This window comes from Mobula hypostoma, chromosome X1, assembly GCF_963921235.1.
Source record: "Mobula hypostoma chromosome X1, sMobHyp1.1, whole genome shotgun sequence".
Taxonomy (NCBI): Eukaryota; Metazoa; Chordata; class Chondrichthyes; order Myliobatiformes; family Myliobatidae; genus Mobula; species Mobula hypostoma.
In genome coordinates this window covers 29,991,077-30,004,027 of record NC_086128.1, presented here as the reverse complement: position 1 = coordinate 30,004,027, position 12,951 = coordinate 29,991,077, and the positions used below count along the sequence as shown (strand labels likewise).

General features: G+C 43.0%; 1 protein-coding gene across 4 annotated transcripts in view; it reads left to right on the top strand.

The window, feature by feature from the left end:
* The window catches only part of wipf2b (WAS/WASL interacting protein family, member 2b), a 70,976-nt gene that overhangs the window by 32,330 nt on the left and 25,695 nt on the right, over nt 1-12,951 (top strand). For all 4 annotated transcript variants that reach the window (XM_063037639.1, XM_063037637.1, XM_063037638.1 and 1 more), the window contains exons 2-3: nt 5,627-5,759; nt 12,122-12,248. In XM_063037639.1, coding sequence (XP_062893709.1) covers nt 5,694-5,759; nt 12,122-12,248 — 193 coding nt within the window. In that variant the 5' untranslated portion in view covers nt 5,627-5,693. The remainder of the gene's footprint in view (nt 1-5,626; nt 5,760-12,121; nt 12,249-12,951) is intronic.

Below are 12,951 nucleotides of genomic sequence, written 5' to 3'. Positions count from 1 at the left end.
AGATTTAGTATCACTGGCATATGTTGTGAAATTTGTAAACTTTACAGCAGCAGTACAATGAAATCCACAATGAATAGATACAGAGAAAATAAAACTGAGTACATTAAGTGTGTGTATGTGTACATATATATGAGATAGTGTTCATGGGTTCAATGTCCATTTAGAAATTGGATGACAGAGGGGAAGGGGCTGTTCCTGAATCACTGAATGTGTGCCTTTGGGCTTCTGTACCTCCTTCCCGATGGTAACGGTGTAAAAGGGCATGTCCTGGGTGGTGGGGATCCTTAATGATGGATGCTGCCTTCCTAATGCACAGCAACTTGAAGGTCTCAGATACTGTGGAGGTTGGTACCCATAATGGAGCTGACTAATTTTACAAGTTTCTGCAACTTATTTCAGTTTTTTTTCCTCCTCACTCCACTTCTGGTTCCTCTATGAGGAGTGGTTTGTGTTCTCTAGTCTTGCCCTTTCTGAAGTCCACAGAAAGCTGAAAATCAGGACCTCCCAGTATAGTAATCTCTGGATTGCTGCCTATGCTACATGCCAGTGGGGGTAAGAATGGGATGATCTTGACAGATGAATGCATGGCTGAAGAATTGGTGCAGGGGACAGGGTTTCAGATTTCTGGATCACTCGGATCAGTTCTGGGGAAGGTGTGTTGTGACCTGAACTGGAGAGGGACCAATATCTTTGTGGGCAGGTTTGCTAGAGCTGTGGAGGAGGGTTTAAACTAATTTAGAAGGGGGATGGGGCAGTTGATATACAAGTGCATGCAATATGTGGTGAAACTGAGGAAGGACAAAAATAATAAGACAAAATTGTGGTCAGTGGGATGAGTTGAAGTGTAACATGGGGGCAAAATTGAAAAGGGTGCTAAGTACAGGACTGAAGGTGTTATATTTGAATGTATACAATATACAGAATAAGGTAGATGATCTTGTGGCAGAGTATGATGTTGTGGACGTCTGAGTCGTGGCAGGAAGATTATAGTTGGGAGCTTAACATCCAAAGTTCAAAGGTTCATTCATTATCAAAGCTTGTATCCATATACAACTCTGAAATTTATTTTGTCCAGATAGCCACAAAACAAAGAACATGAAAGTTGTTCAGAGAGAAACATCAAACCCACCCTCTTCCACCCCACAGAAAAAAGAACGGCATTCCAATCATCAACCCCTTCCAAACACCCCTCCCCACACAACATGGAACAGGAACGTCGACAAACTACCATAACACATCAGAACATCACCCCCCAAAACACCCTCCCCTCGCCCAACTAAACAGAAAAGTAATGGGCGATAAGACACAATATATAAAAACCGTAAGTCTGGAAAAAGTCCACAATCCATTAATGCGATAGTCCAATCCATAAACACAGAACCACAATACTATCCTTGTGTATTAGTTCTTTAGTTACCGACAGAGGAATTCATCCAGTATACATTACTGTGTTCTTTTGACTGTAAGTGAACAGAATCAGTGTAGACAGCGAGTGCAGATAATGGACTGGCTTCATACAATGCTTTTGACGATTACATCCTCAAAATCTTCATTTTCATTGTAACATTCAAGATGATAGTCGATACCTTCAAATTCTTCGCAGTTCCTAACTTGAAGTAGTGAAATTGTCTCATTTTTACTCTTGGCCATTTCTAAGCCTGAATGCTTGAAACCGCAGTGATCAAGACAGTCCCAAGTTGTCTTACTACTTATTTCTTGCCAACTATCAGTGACAAAAATAACTGCTTTTTGAACACGAATACATGCAACTGACACTATTTAAAAACTGTTTGCTTTGAACACAGTGTAGTGTTTAATGGCCACACAAGTGCATGCAAGTGGTGCTAGTTAGAATTTCGACAACAGTCTCCTGTCCACAACTAAGCAGCATGGTGTCTCAAATAAATGAAGGGAATCCCAGTTTTTGTTCTTTGAGTTGTCTCAAATAAGTGGTGCCTTAATGGCCCAATTAACCAGAATCCATTGCATGTATAATTTATAAAGAAGCATTGAATTTTTGGATCAACTTGAACTGCATTTTTGTTTTTTTAAGATGTTACCAGGAATATTTTGTTCAATACTCTCATACTTACAAGAAAGCATATATTATTCAACATAAACATGGATACAGCTAAAGAAAACATTATTCCTCTGGGGCCAAGGTGCAAAATACAGTACATGTAGTCATACACAGCACATACAGTCACAAAACAATATTAATGCAAGTTCCTGAGTAATATGGTCTGAAGATAGAAAGGCTTGCATAAAATGCAAGATTCTTCAGTACACCAGGATAATCTTAAGTATAGAGCTGAAGATAAAAAAAGAATAAGGCTGGGCCTGTTCTCATTGAAGGAGAGACTACTTCATGATGAACCAGATCGATGAAGAACCTATTCAAACAGTTTATATTTAGAAAGAGAAATGTTTAAGGATAGAATCAGTGCAAAGATTGTGATGGCACCGAATTCTTAAAATGCATATTGGAGAACCTTAACCTATGTAGGTCTATTGAAGCAAGAGAGGAGGAAAATGAATCTAGATCAGGCATGTGGGCCTTCTGAACTTCTGATTCCTGATTTTTAGCTGTGATTGTTGAGTGAAAGTACAATAACATTTTCCATTTACTCCACATGGCTAAACTTTCTAATGAATACAGTACAGGTTTCCCCTGCCATCCGAAGGTAGAGTGTTCCTATGAAACGGTTCGTAAGCTGGAATGTCATAAAGTGAAGAAGCAATTACCATTTATTTATATGGGAAAAATTTTGTGAGCGTTCGCAGACCCAAAAATAACCTACCAAATCATGCCAAATAACACATAAAACCTAAAATAACAGTAACATATAGTAAAAGCAGGAATTGTATGATAAATACACAGCCTATATAAAGTAGAAGTACTTTTCTGCAATCATTGCACTGTCCACCGTAGCGAAAATCTCACGCAAGCGCCCTCAACAGAAACACTTGGCGCAAGCGCTGTTGGCAGAAACACTCTCTCCAGTAACCTTTAAGCTATGAAACTGCCAAATCATACCAAGTAACACAAAAACACACAGCCTATATAAAGTAGAAATAATGTATGTACAGTGTAGTATCACTTACCGGAATCGGGAAGACAGCGAGCACACTGATGGAGTGTTAGGCTGAGTCGTTGGAGGTTGGGGTGGTGGGACACTGGGGTGTGATCTCATCATCGTCTGTTTCCATTAAGGCAGGCAGGTCATCTTCTATGTCTGCCTGCCTGCCTTGATGTCGAAGGTCGAGGTTCGTCGTCTGCTGTGGCTGATGTGGAAGGCTTGAAAAACAGTATGCTTGACTGCTAGCCTCACAAATTTTTCTATCATACAGTTCTTTGTAAGCGCTCAAACCATCCTGCAAATACGCCCTAAACCTACGTACCTTTCAAAATTAAAGTCGTACTTTTCTGAGAAACCGGGGAATTATAGGCCGGTTAGCCTAACGTCGGTGGTGGGGAAACTGCTGGAGTCAGTTATCAAGGATGTGATAACAGCACATTTGGAAAGCGGTGAAATGATCGGACAAAGTCAGCATGGATTTGTGAAAGGAAAATCATGTCTGACGAATCTCATAGAATTTTTTGAGGATGTAACTAGTAGAGTGGATAGGGGAGAACCAGTGGATGTGGTATATTTGGATTTTCAAAAGGCTTTTGACAAGGTCCCACATAGGAGATTAGTGTGCAAACTTAAAGCACACGGTATTGGGGGTAAGGTATTGGTGTGGGTGGAGAATTGGTTAGCAGACAGGAAGCAAAGAGTGGGAATAAACGGGACCTTTTCAGAATGGCAGGCGGTGACTAGTGGGGTACCGCAAGGCTCAGTGCTGGGACCCCAGTTGTTTACAATATATATTAATGACTTGGATGAGGGAATTAAATGCAGCATCTCCAAGTTTGCGGATGACACGAAGCTGGGTGGCAGTGTTAGCAGTGAGGAGGATGCTAAGAGGATGCAGGGTGACTTGGATAGGTTGGGTGAGTGGGCAAACTCATGGCAGATGCAATTTAATGTGGATAAATGTGAAGTTATCCACTTTGGTGGCAAAAATAGGAAAACAGATTATTATCTGAATGGTGGCCGATTAGGAAAAGGGGAGGTGCAACGAGACCTGGGTGTCATTATACACCAGTCATTGAAAGTGGGCATGCAGGTACAGCAGGCGGTGAAAAAGGCGAACGGTATGCTGGCATTTATAGCGAGAGGATTCGAGTACAGGAGCAGGGAGGTACTACTGCAGTTGTACAAGGCCTTGGTGAGACCACACCTGGAGTATTGTGTGCAGTTTTGGTCCCCTAATCTGAGGAAAGACATCTTTGCCATAGAGGGAGTACAAAGAAGGTTCACCAGATTGATTCCTGGGATGGCAGGTCTTTCATATGAAGAAAGACTGGATGAACTGGGCTTGTACTCGTTGGAATTTAGAAGATTGAGGGGGGATCTGATTGAAACGTATAAGATCCTAAAGGGATTGGACAGGCTAGATGCAGGAAGATTGTTCCCGATGTTGGGGAGGTCTAGAACGAGGGGTCACAGTTTGAGGATAGAGGGGAAGCCTTTTAGGACCGAGGTTAGGAAAAACTTCTTCACACAGAGAGTGGTGAATCTGTGGAATTCTCTGCCACAGCAAACTGTTGAGGCCAGTTCATTAGCTATGTTTAAAAGGAAGTTAGATATGGCCCTTGTGGCTACAGGGGTCGGGGGGTATGGAGGGAAGGCTGGGTTCTGAGTTGGATGATCAGCCATGATCATAATAAATGGCGGTGCAGGCTCGAAGGGCCGAATGGCCTACTCCTGCACCTATTTTCTATGTTTCTATGTTTCTATGTAATCATTGCGGCATTGTCAATTGCAGCGAAAATCTCACGCAGTTGCTTCACGTTCAGTTCCTGGACGACTTCACTTTCGGTCTGTTCGCTTCTGCATTCGGTTTCAATTGTTGTCCTTTCCTCTTCCAATTGCATCAGCTCTTTATTTATAAATTCTTGGTCATGGGATGCCAAAACCTCTCCAACATCATCTTCGTCAACTTCCACAAGCCAAACTCACTTTGTCCTTACTTTGTTCACCACGATCGAAACGCTTAATTATGTCTAGTTTTACGCTGTGTAACACCCTTACAAGCTCTTTTAGGCTTTTCCGATACCTTAGAACTCATCTTGCTAACGGATGCTCAAAATAAATCAACATAAAGCACAGATGCTCACAGGCGCGTGTTTAAGCAATGTCGGCTAGAATGCAGTTCCAGGGGAGGAGCTTGGCTGCCTTTTCTCGTGCGGTCTTTTTTCACACGCTGCCTTTTTTCGTAACAGTGAAAACACCTGTTAGCGTAAATAGGTAACTAATGTAGGTCTTTCGTAACAGCGAGGTGTCGTAAAGCGAACATTTGAAAAGCGGGGGACGCCTGTATTGGTTGATGCATGTAGAATAGTTATGAATGAGAAGCTTAAGCACAGTTGTACATCTTGTATATGATTGTATGCTTGTGTTTCCTGAGAAAGATGATGAAAATTGAGGGAATGAACAAGGAATTCTGTTGTATCATTTAAAAGGCAGTATAAAAGAAATTCAGTCAAAAATTGCTAAATATTTGCATATTTTTTCAGGTTTATGAATGACCAAGAACACTGTGTGAAATACAGCAGAGATTGAAGCAGCAGGTAGTGGGAAAATATGCCGATACCTCCGCCACCCCCACCTCCACCTGCTGCACCACCTCCACCCTCATCCCTTAATCAGGTAAGGAAAAGCCATTGTCTGTGACGGTTTAGGACAGGAGTTCCTAACCTTTTTTATAGCATGGTCCCCTACCATTAATCAAGGGTTCCTAGTTTAGGGGATCATCAATGTTTTTGCAGATTAATACCGAAGCGAGTGAAGCCATTCAGCCCAACCAGTTTGCGTCAGTGTTTGATTTACTTGAGCGGCCTCCTGTCTAACTCTTAGCAGGATAAGCCTTGACCTTGTTCTCTTTCATGGTCTTTCATGAGTTCACTGTTTCTGCGCGGCTGTTGTAAATTGAATTATTTAACCTTTCATTTTGTTCACAAGCAAATAAATAAGTCTCATAAATTAAATTCCACCCCTCTCCCACCCTGATAGTAAACTTCTAATAACTTGGGGGAACAAAAGGAGCAAGATTGTTCTTCCATGTCTGTTGGGTATAACTTCATATTTCTGTTCACATCCTTAAATTGTTTCTGTACCTTTTCCAGAGCCACTAGTTCCTTTTCATGATGCAGCACCAAGAATTGTACATTGTATTTTGGGTGTGATCTTATAAACATTAAAGCATTTTAGTGTAATTAAAATGGTAGTTCTGTACTCAGAGAATTTTAATTTTAAAAGAATTACTAGACAACGGGGTGACCTGTTGGGGCACCCTTTGAGAGAAGGGTAGTGCAGTTTGATGTGACCAGAATGAACATTAAATTTTCCTGAATGCTATTGGTATCGCTTTGCTTTGGAAACTGGTAGTAAACCTCAGTTTATTAAAGAAGAACGACATGTAGCAAAGCAAATATAGCTCCTTCTTGTTTAACGAAGGACACTTTTGGTGGCATCATTTCTGGCTTATCTGCCATCCAGAACATCTCAAGTGTCCTCTTTCTTTAAGGATCATGGTTTCCCTTCTGCCGTCATCAATGATGCCCTCACCCGCATCTCCTCCATTTCCCGCACTTTGGCCCTCACCCCATCCTCCTGTCACCACAACAGGGACAGAGTTCCCCTTGTCCTCACCTACCACCCCACCAGTCTCTGGATCCAGCACATTATCCTCCGCAACCTCCGCCACCTTCAACAGGACCCCACCGCTAAACACGTCTTTCCCTCTCCACCCCTCTCCACTTTCAGCAGGGATCGCTCCCTCCGCAACTCCCTGGTCCACACGGATCTCCCACCCGGCACTTACCCTTGTAAGCGTAAGTGCTACATCTGTCTCTACACCTCCTCTTTTGCCACCATTCAGGGCCCCAAACAGTCCTTCCAGGTGAGGCAACACCTCACTTGTGAGTCTGTTGGGGTCATCTGTTGCATCCGGTGCTCCCAGTGCGGCCACCTCTACATCGGTGAAACCCGACGCAGATTGGGGGACCGCTTCATCGAGCACTTCCGGTCTGTCTGCCACAACAGACAGGATCTCCTGGTTGCCACCCACTTCAACTCCATTTCATATTCCCATTCAGATATGTCCATACATGGCCTCCTCTATTGCCAGGATGAGGCTAAACTCAGGGTGGAGGAGCAATACCTCGTATACCATCTGGGTAGTCTCCAACCCCTGGGCATGAACACTGAATTCTCCAACTTCTGGTAATTCCCTCCCCCTCCCTTCCCCCATCCCTGTTTCACTCTGCCCCCTCCTCCAGCTGCCGATCACCTCCCTCATGGTTCCGCCTCCTTCTACCCATTGTGTTTTCCCCTATTCCTTCTTCACCTTTCCTGCCTATCCCCTCCATGCCTCCCCTCCCCCATCCCTTTATCTTTCCCCTTACTGGTTTTTCACCTGGCACCTACCAGCCTTCTTCCCACCCTCCCCCCACCTCTTTTATAGGGCCTCTGCCTCCTCCCTCTTCAGTCCTGACGAAGGGTTCTGGCCCGAAACATTGACTGATCATTTCCATGGATGATGCCCGACCTGCTGAGTTCCTCCAGCATGTTGTGAGTGTTGCTCTGTCACCTTTGTGCCTCTCGTTGTCATTCTGGAGACATGCAGCCCTTTCATCTCTCGTCTCTTCATCTCTTCTGCTGTTTGTTGTTTGTCTCTGACCCTGGAGACACGTTTGCCTCTCCTCCTCTGTCTCTTCTTCTCTCATCTTTTTTTTTGTCCTGACTCTTTGATCCTGGAGTCGTGCGGCCCTGGCCTCATCCGATTCTTGTTCTCTCCCTTTCCTTGCCACTTCCCGACGATGTTTGGCGTCATCTCTTGACCACAATGTCCCCCTTCCCTTTCCATGTGGCATAATTAGGCTGACCTTTTTTTAATCCTAATGCTGGATAGAAGATACAAAGCAGTAACACCAAAGGATGCTGATTATTCTTGATGATGTGGCTGGCGCTCTCCTAAATGGACTTGATATAGTCACCACTGTCTTTTGACTGCAGCAAAGGGTTTTATGGGTGTCTTGAAGTATGTCATTACAATAAGATTTAATTATCTCTTATTGATGGGTGGCAGTTAGATCTGTCCCAATCCTGCACACGCTGATGGTGATTAGCAGAATGTGATCCCTCGAAATAGAGCTGCCCTGCCCTTTTGCTCCGGTAGGTGTCGCTGCTGAGGCTGGCCGTGCGCATGCGTCGGGCTGTCGCGTCCTGATTTCCATGATGGCCGATCAGGTCTCGGGTTAAAAGGGAGCTTGTTTATTTTGGCGAATGAGCAATTTTATTCGAATATGTACCCCTGAACTTTGCCTGCATTCTGTAAGTTAGTGCATTTTAATTCGATTTAGCCAAAAGAAAGTGCCGCTGTAATGCACCGTTTGCGCTAATTGGAGGTCACAAACAGAGCATGAGAGTTTTAGTAGTATATAGATATCTTGTAGCAGTATGTATTATTGCTTGTTTTTTATTCAATGGCTTTATTAAACTGCTTTTCTTTAAATTGCAAATTTGTTGTCTGAAAAGACAATCAGATTGTTATTTTCTTAATGTACTTACTGGTATCATATTGTAACTTCTTGCTGCATTATCCAGATTGATTAGTACTCCCCTCCCTTTTAGATTTACATTTTTAAAAATATTCCATTCCAAAGTAGAATAGCTAAATAATGAACTTCCTTGATACTTCCTACCTTCTATTATCTGAATCCTTTATCTGTACTCTCTTGAAGCTGGTTACTTCTGTTTGCTGTGCAGGCTTGAGTTCACATTCTCTATGTGGCATTTTGCCAGATCCTTTTGGGAAACTGCATAAATTACATATTTTGCATTATCCTTAACTTATTTTCTCTTTATCGAGTTAGGTCTCTCCCTACTTTGAAATTTATGCTGATTATTTAAACACGAGATGCTGTAGATGTGGGAAGTCTTGAGCAACACACACAAAATGCTGCAGGAACTCTGCAAGTCAAGCAATATCTATCTAGTGGAACAAACTGTTGATGTTTTGGGCTGAGACCCTTCATCAGAACTTCAGGAGTACCCCTCAAGCTCTCTTCATTCACCCCAACACTGAACTGTTGCCACAACCAAAGGACTCTTCACCTCATGTTCTTGATACAGGTTTCCTCCGCTATCCGAAGGTAGAGCGTTCCTATGACACGGTTCGTAAGCCAGAATGTCGTAAAGCGAAGAAACAATTACCATTTATTTTTATGGGAAAATTTTTGAGCGTTCGCAGACCCAAAAATAACCTACCAAATCATGCCAAATAACACATAAAACCTAAAATAACAGTAACATATAGTAAAAGCAGGAATGATTTGATAAATACACAGCTTATATAAAGTAGGAATACTTCTCTACAACGATTGCCTGCACAGATCTCCGTAGCGAAAATCTCACGCAAGCGCTCTCGGCATAAACGCGCTCTCCAGTAACCTTTAAACTATGAAGCTGCCAAATCATACCAAATAACACGTAAAAATACACAGCCTATATAAAGTAGAAATAATGTATGTACAGTGTAGTATCACTTACCGGAATTGGGAAAACAGCGCCGAGCACACTGATGATAGTGTGGTAGACTGAGTCGTTGCAGGTTGGGTGGTGCAGTGGCCCCCACCCTCTGGGCCGCCGACCCGATACATTGCCGTGAAGAATGCAGCGGTAGCCGGGAGGCACACAACACATCTTTAAGAAAAATGCCGAAATAAACATGCTAATTAATTAGGTGCTGCCGGGCATGTAAATGTCGGCGCAGATCAGAGGCGATTGCCAATTGCATCGCCTCTGATCTGGGCTGACAATTATGCGCTAGGCGGCACCTAATTAATTAGCATGTTTATTTCGGCTTTTTTCTTAAAGATGTGTTGTGTGTCTCCCGGCTACCGCTGCATTCTCCGCAAATCGGTACAGTATCTTTCCGGGGTCTGGGGGTTGGGGTGGTGGGACATGGGGGTGTCATCTCATCATCAATCAGGGCAGGCAGCTCATCTTCTCCTATGACTGCCTACCTCGATGTCGAAGGTCGAGGTTCGTCGTCTGCTGTGGCTGATGTGGAAGGCTTGCTTGACTGCTGAGCCGCGGGCATTTTTCTATCATACAGTTCTTTGTAAGCACTCAAACCATCCTGCAAATATCCCCTAAACCTACGTACACTTTCAAAATTAAAGTCGTACTTTATCATTGCAGCGACAATCTCAAGCAGTTGCTTTACTTTCGCTACTGCATTCGGTTTCGATTGTTAACCTTTCCTCTTCCAATTGCATCAGCTTTTCATCTGTTAGTTCTTGGTCATGGGATGCCAAAACCTCAACATCATGTTCGTCAGCTTCCACAAGCCAAACTCACTTTGTCCTTGCTTCGTTCACCACGATCGAAACGCTTAATTATATCTAGTTTTACGCTAAGTGTGATACCCTTACAAGCTCTTTTAGGCTTTTCCGATACCTTAGAACTCATTTTGCTAACAGCTGCTCAATGCAATGTGTTTAAGCAATGCCGTTCTGAATCCGGGGGAGAGCGGCTGCTCGGGGCACGTGCTGCCTTTTATCGCGCACTGATTTTTTATCACGCGCTGCCTTTCTTCGTAACAGTGAAAACACCTTCTGAAAGCAAAAACAGGGTACTAATGTAGGTCTTTCGTAACAGTGAGGTTTCGTAAAGCGAACGTTCGAAAAGTGGGGGACACCTGTATTGATTTTATTGCATGTGTTCACATTAAATACAAAGAAATAATAGAATCAATGAGAGACATCCAAGATGGAAAAACACCAATGTGCATAATACATCAAACTGCAACTTCAATGAGAAAGATAATATATAAGCAATAAATATCGAGAGCATGAAATGAAGAGTCCTTGAGAGTGAGTCCATAGGTGTGGGAACAGGTCAATGATGGAGTGAGTAAAATTGGGAGTGAAGTTATCCCCTTTGATTCAAGAGCCTGATTGTTGAGGGTAATAACTGTTCCTGAACCTGGTAGTGTGCGTCTTGAAACTCCCATACCTCCTCTCTGATGGCAGCAGTGAGAAGAGAGCATGATCTGGATAGAGGGGGTCCTTGATAATGGATGCTGCTTTCCTGCAACAGCACTCCATGTAGATGTGCTCATTGGTGGGGGAGTGCTTTACCCATGATGGACTGGCACCTATCCACTACTTGTTGTAGCATATTCCATTCAAGGGCATTGGGGTTTCCATACTAGGCCATGATGCAACCAGTTCATGATACTCTCCACCACACATCTTTATAGGTGTTTGTTGAAGTTTTAGATGACGTGTGGAACCTGAGACAGGTCCTTTGAAATGATAACACTGGGGAGTTTAAAGTTTCTGACAGTCTCCACCTCTGGTCCTCCAATGAAGACTGGCTCATGAACCTCTGGTTATGCTGACATTGAGTGAAAAGTTGTTGTGGCACCACTCAGCCAGATTTTCAATCTCTCTGCTATATGCTGATTCATCATTACCTTTGATTTGTCCAACGATATTGGTGTCAACAGCAAACTTAAATATGGCATTGGAGTTGTGCTTAGCCTCACTATTACCAGTATAAAGTGAGTAGAGCAGGGGGCTAAGCACACAGCCTTGTGGTCCACCTGTGCTGATGGCAATTGTGAAGGAAATATTGCCAATCTGAACTGACTGGGGTCCAGAGGTAAGGAAGACCAGGATCCAGTTGCACAAGGAGGTTTTGAGCCCTAGGTCTTGAAATTTATTAATTAGTTTTGAGGGGATGATAGTATTGAATATTGAGCTGAATTCAGTGAAGAGCATCCTGATGTATGAATCTTCACTGTCTAGATGTTCCAGGGTTGAGTGAAGAGCCATTGAAATGGCATCTGCTTTTGAACTGTTGTGACTGTAGGGAAATTAGAACAGATCCAAGTTGCTTCTCAGGCAGGAGTTGATGTGGTTCCCTCATCCAAGTCATTAATATATGGCGTATAAAGCAACATACTTATACTTTCAGTTACTTTTAATCTTTTTCAACAGGCAAGTACACCAAAATTGAGCAGAGAGGAGCACCGTAATCGAGGGGCACTCTTATCTGATATCACAAAGGGAGCCAAACTTCGAAAAGTGACCAATGTTAATGACAGAAGTGCCCCAAATCTTGAAGGTAAGTAGCAAGTGTAACCAGCTGCGATATTACTAGGATTTCATTAAGTGGTAATGGTGAGTTCCTGATGCTGGGGGGGGGGGGGGGGGGGTGGAATCTCCAGTAGTACCGTTATAGTTGATTCTGTTTTCAAATTTAAGACCTGCTGTGAAGGGAGCATGTTGAGTTGTCTAAAGTACTGATGCTTTCTTCTTCTTTGTAATGACTGTCTGAAACGAAGAATTAAAAGTACCTTACTAGAGATGCAAAGTACCATATTATATTAGTCAGGTTTATTATCGCTGTTTTAAGAGATGTGTTTTATATATTTTGCAGCAGCACTACAGCACAGACATAAAAATTGCTATAGATTTTAAAATAAATAGTACAAAGAAAAGGAATAAGGTATTGTTCATGGTTTCATTAGACATAGGAGCAGAATTTGGCTATTTGACTGATTGAGTCTGTTCTACCATTCAGTCATGGCTGATTTCTCAACCCCATTCTCCTGCCTTCTCCCTGTGACCTTTGATGTGCTTACTAATCAAGAACTTATCAACCTCTGCTTTAATTCTACCCAATGATTTGGCCTCAGCAGCAGTCTATGGCAATGAATTCCACAGATTCACTAGGCTGGCTAAAGAAATTTCTCCTTATCACTGTTCTAAAGGGATGCCCTTCTATTCTAAGACTGTGCTTTCTGGTTCTTGTCTCTCCTACTACA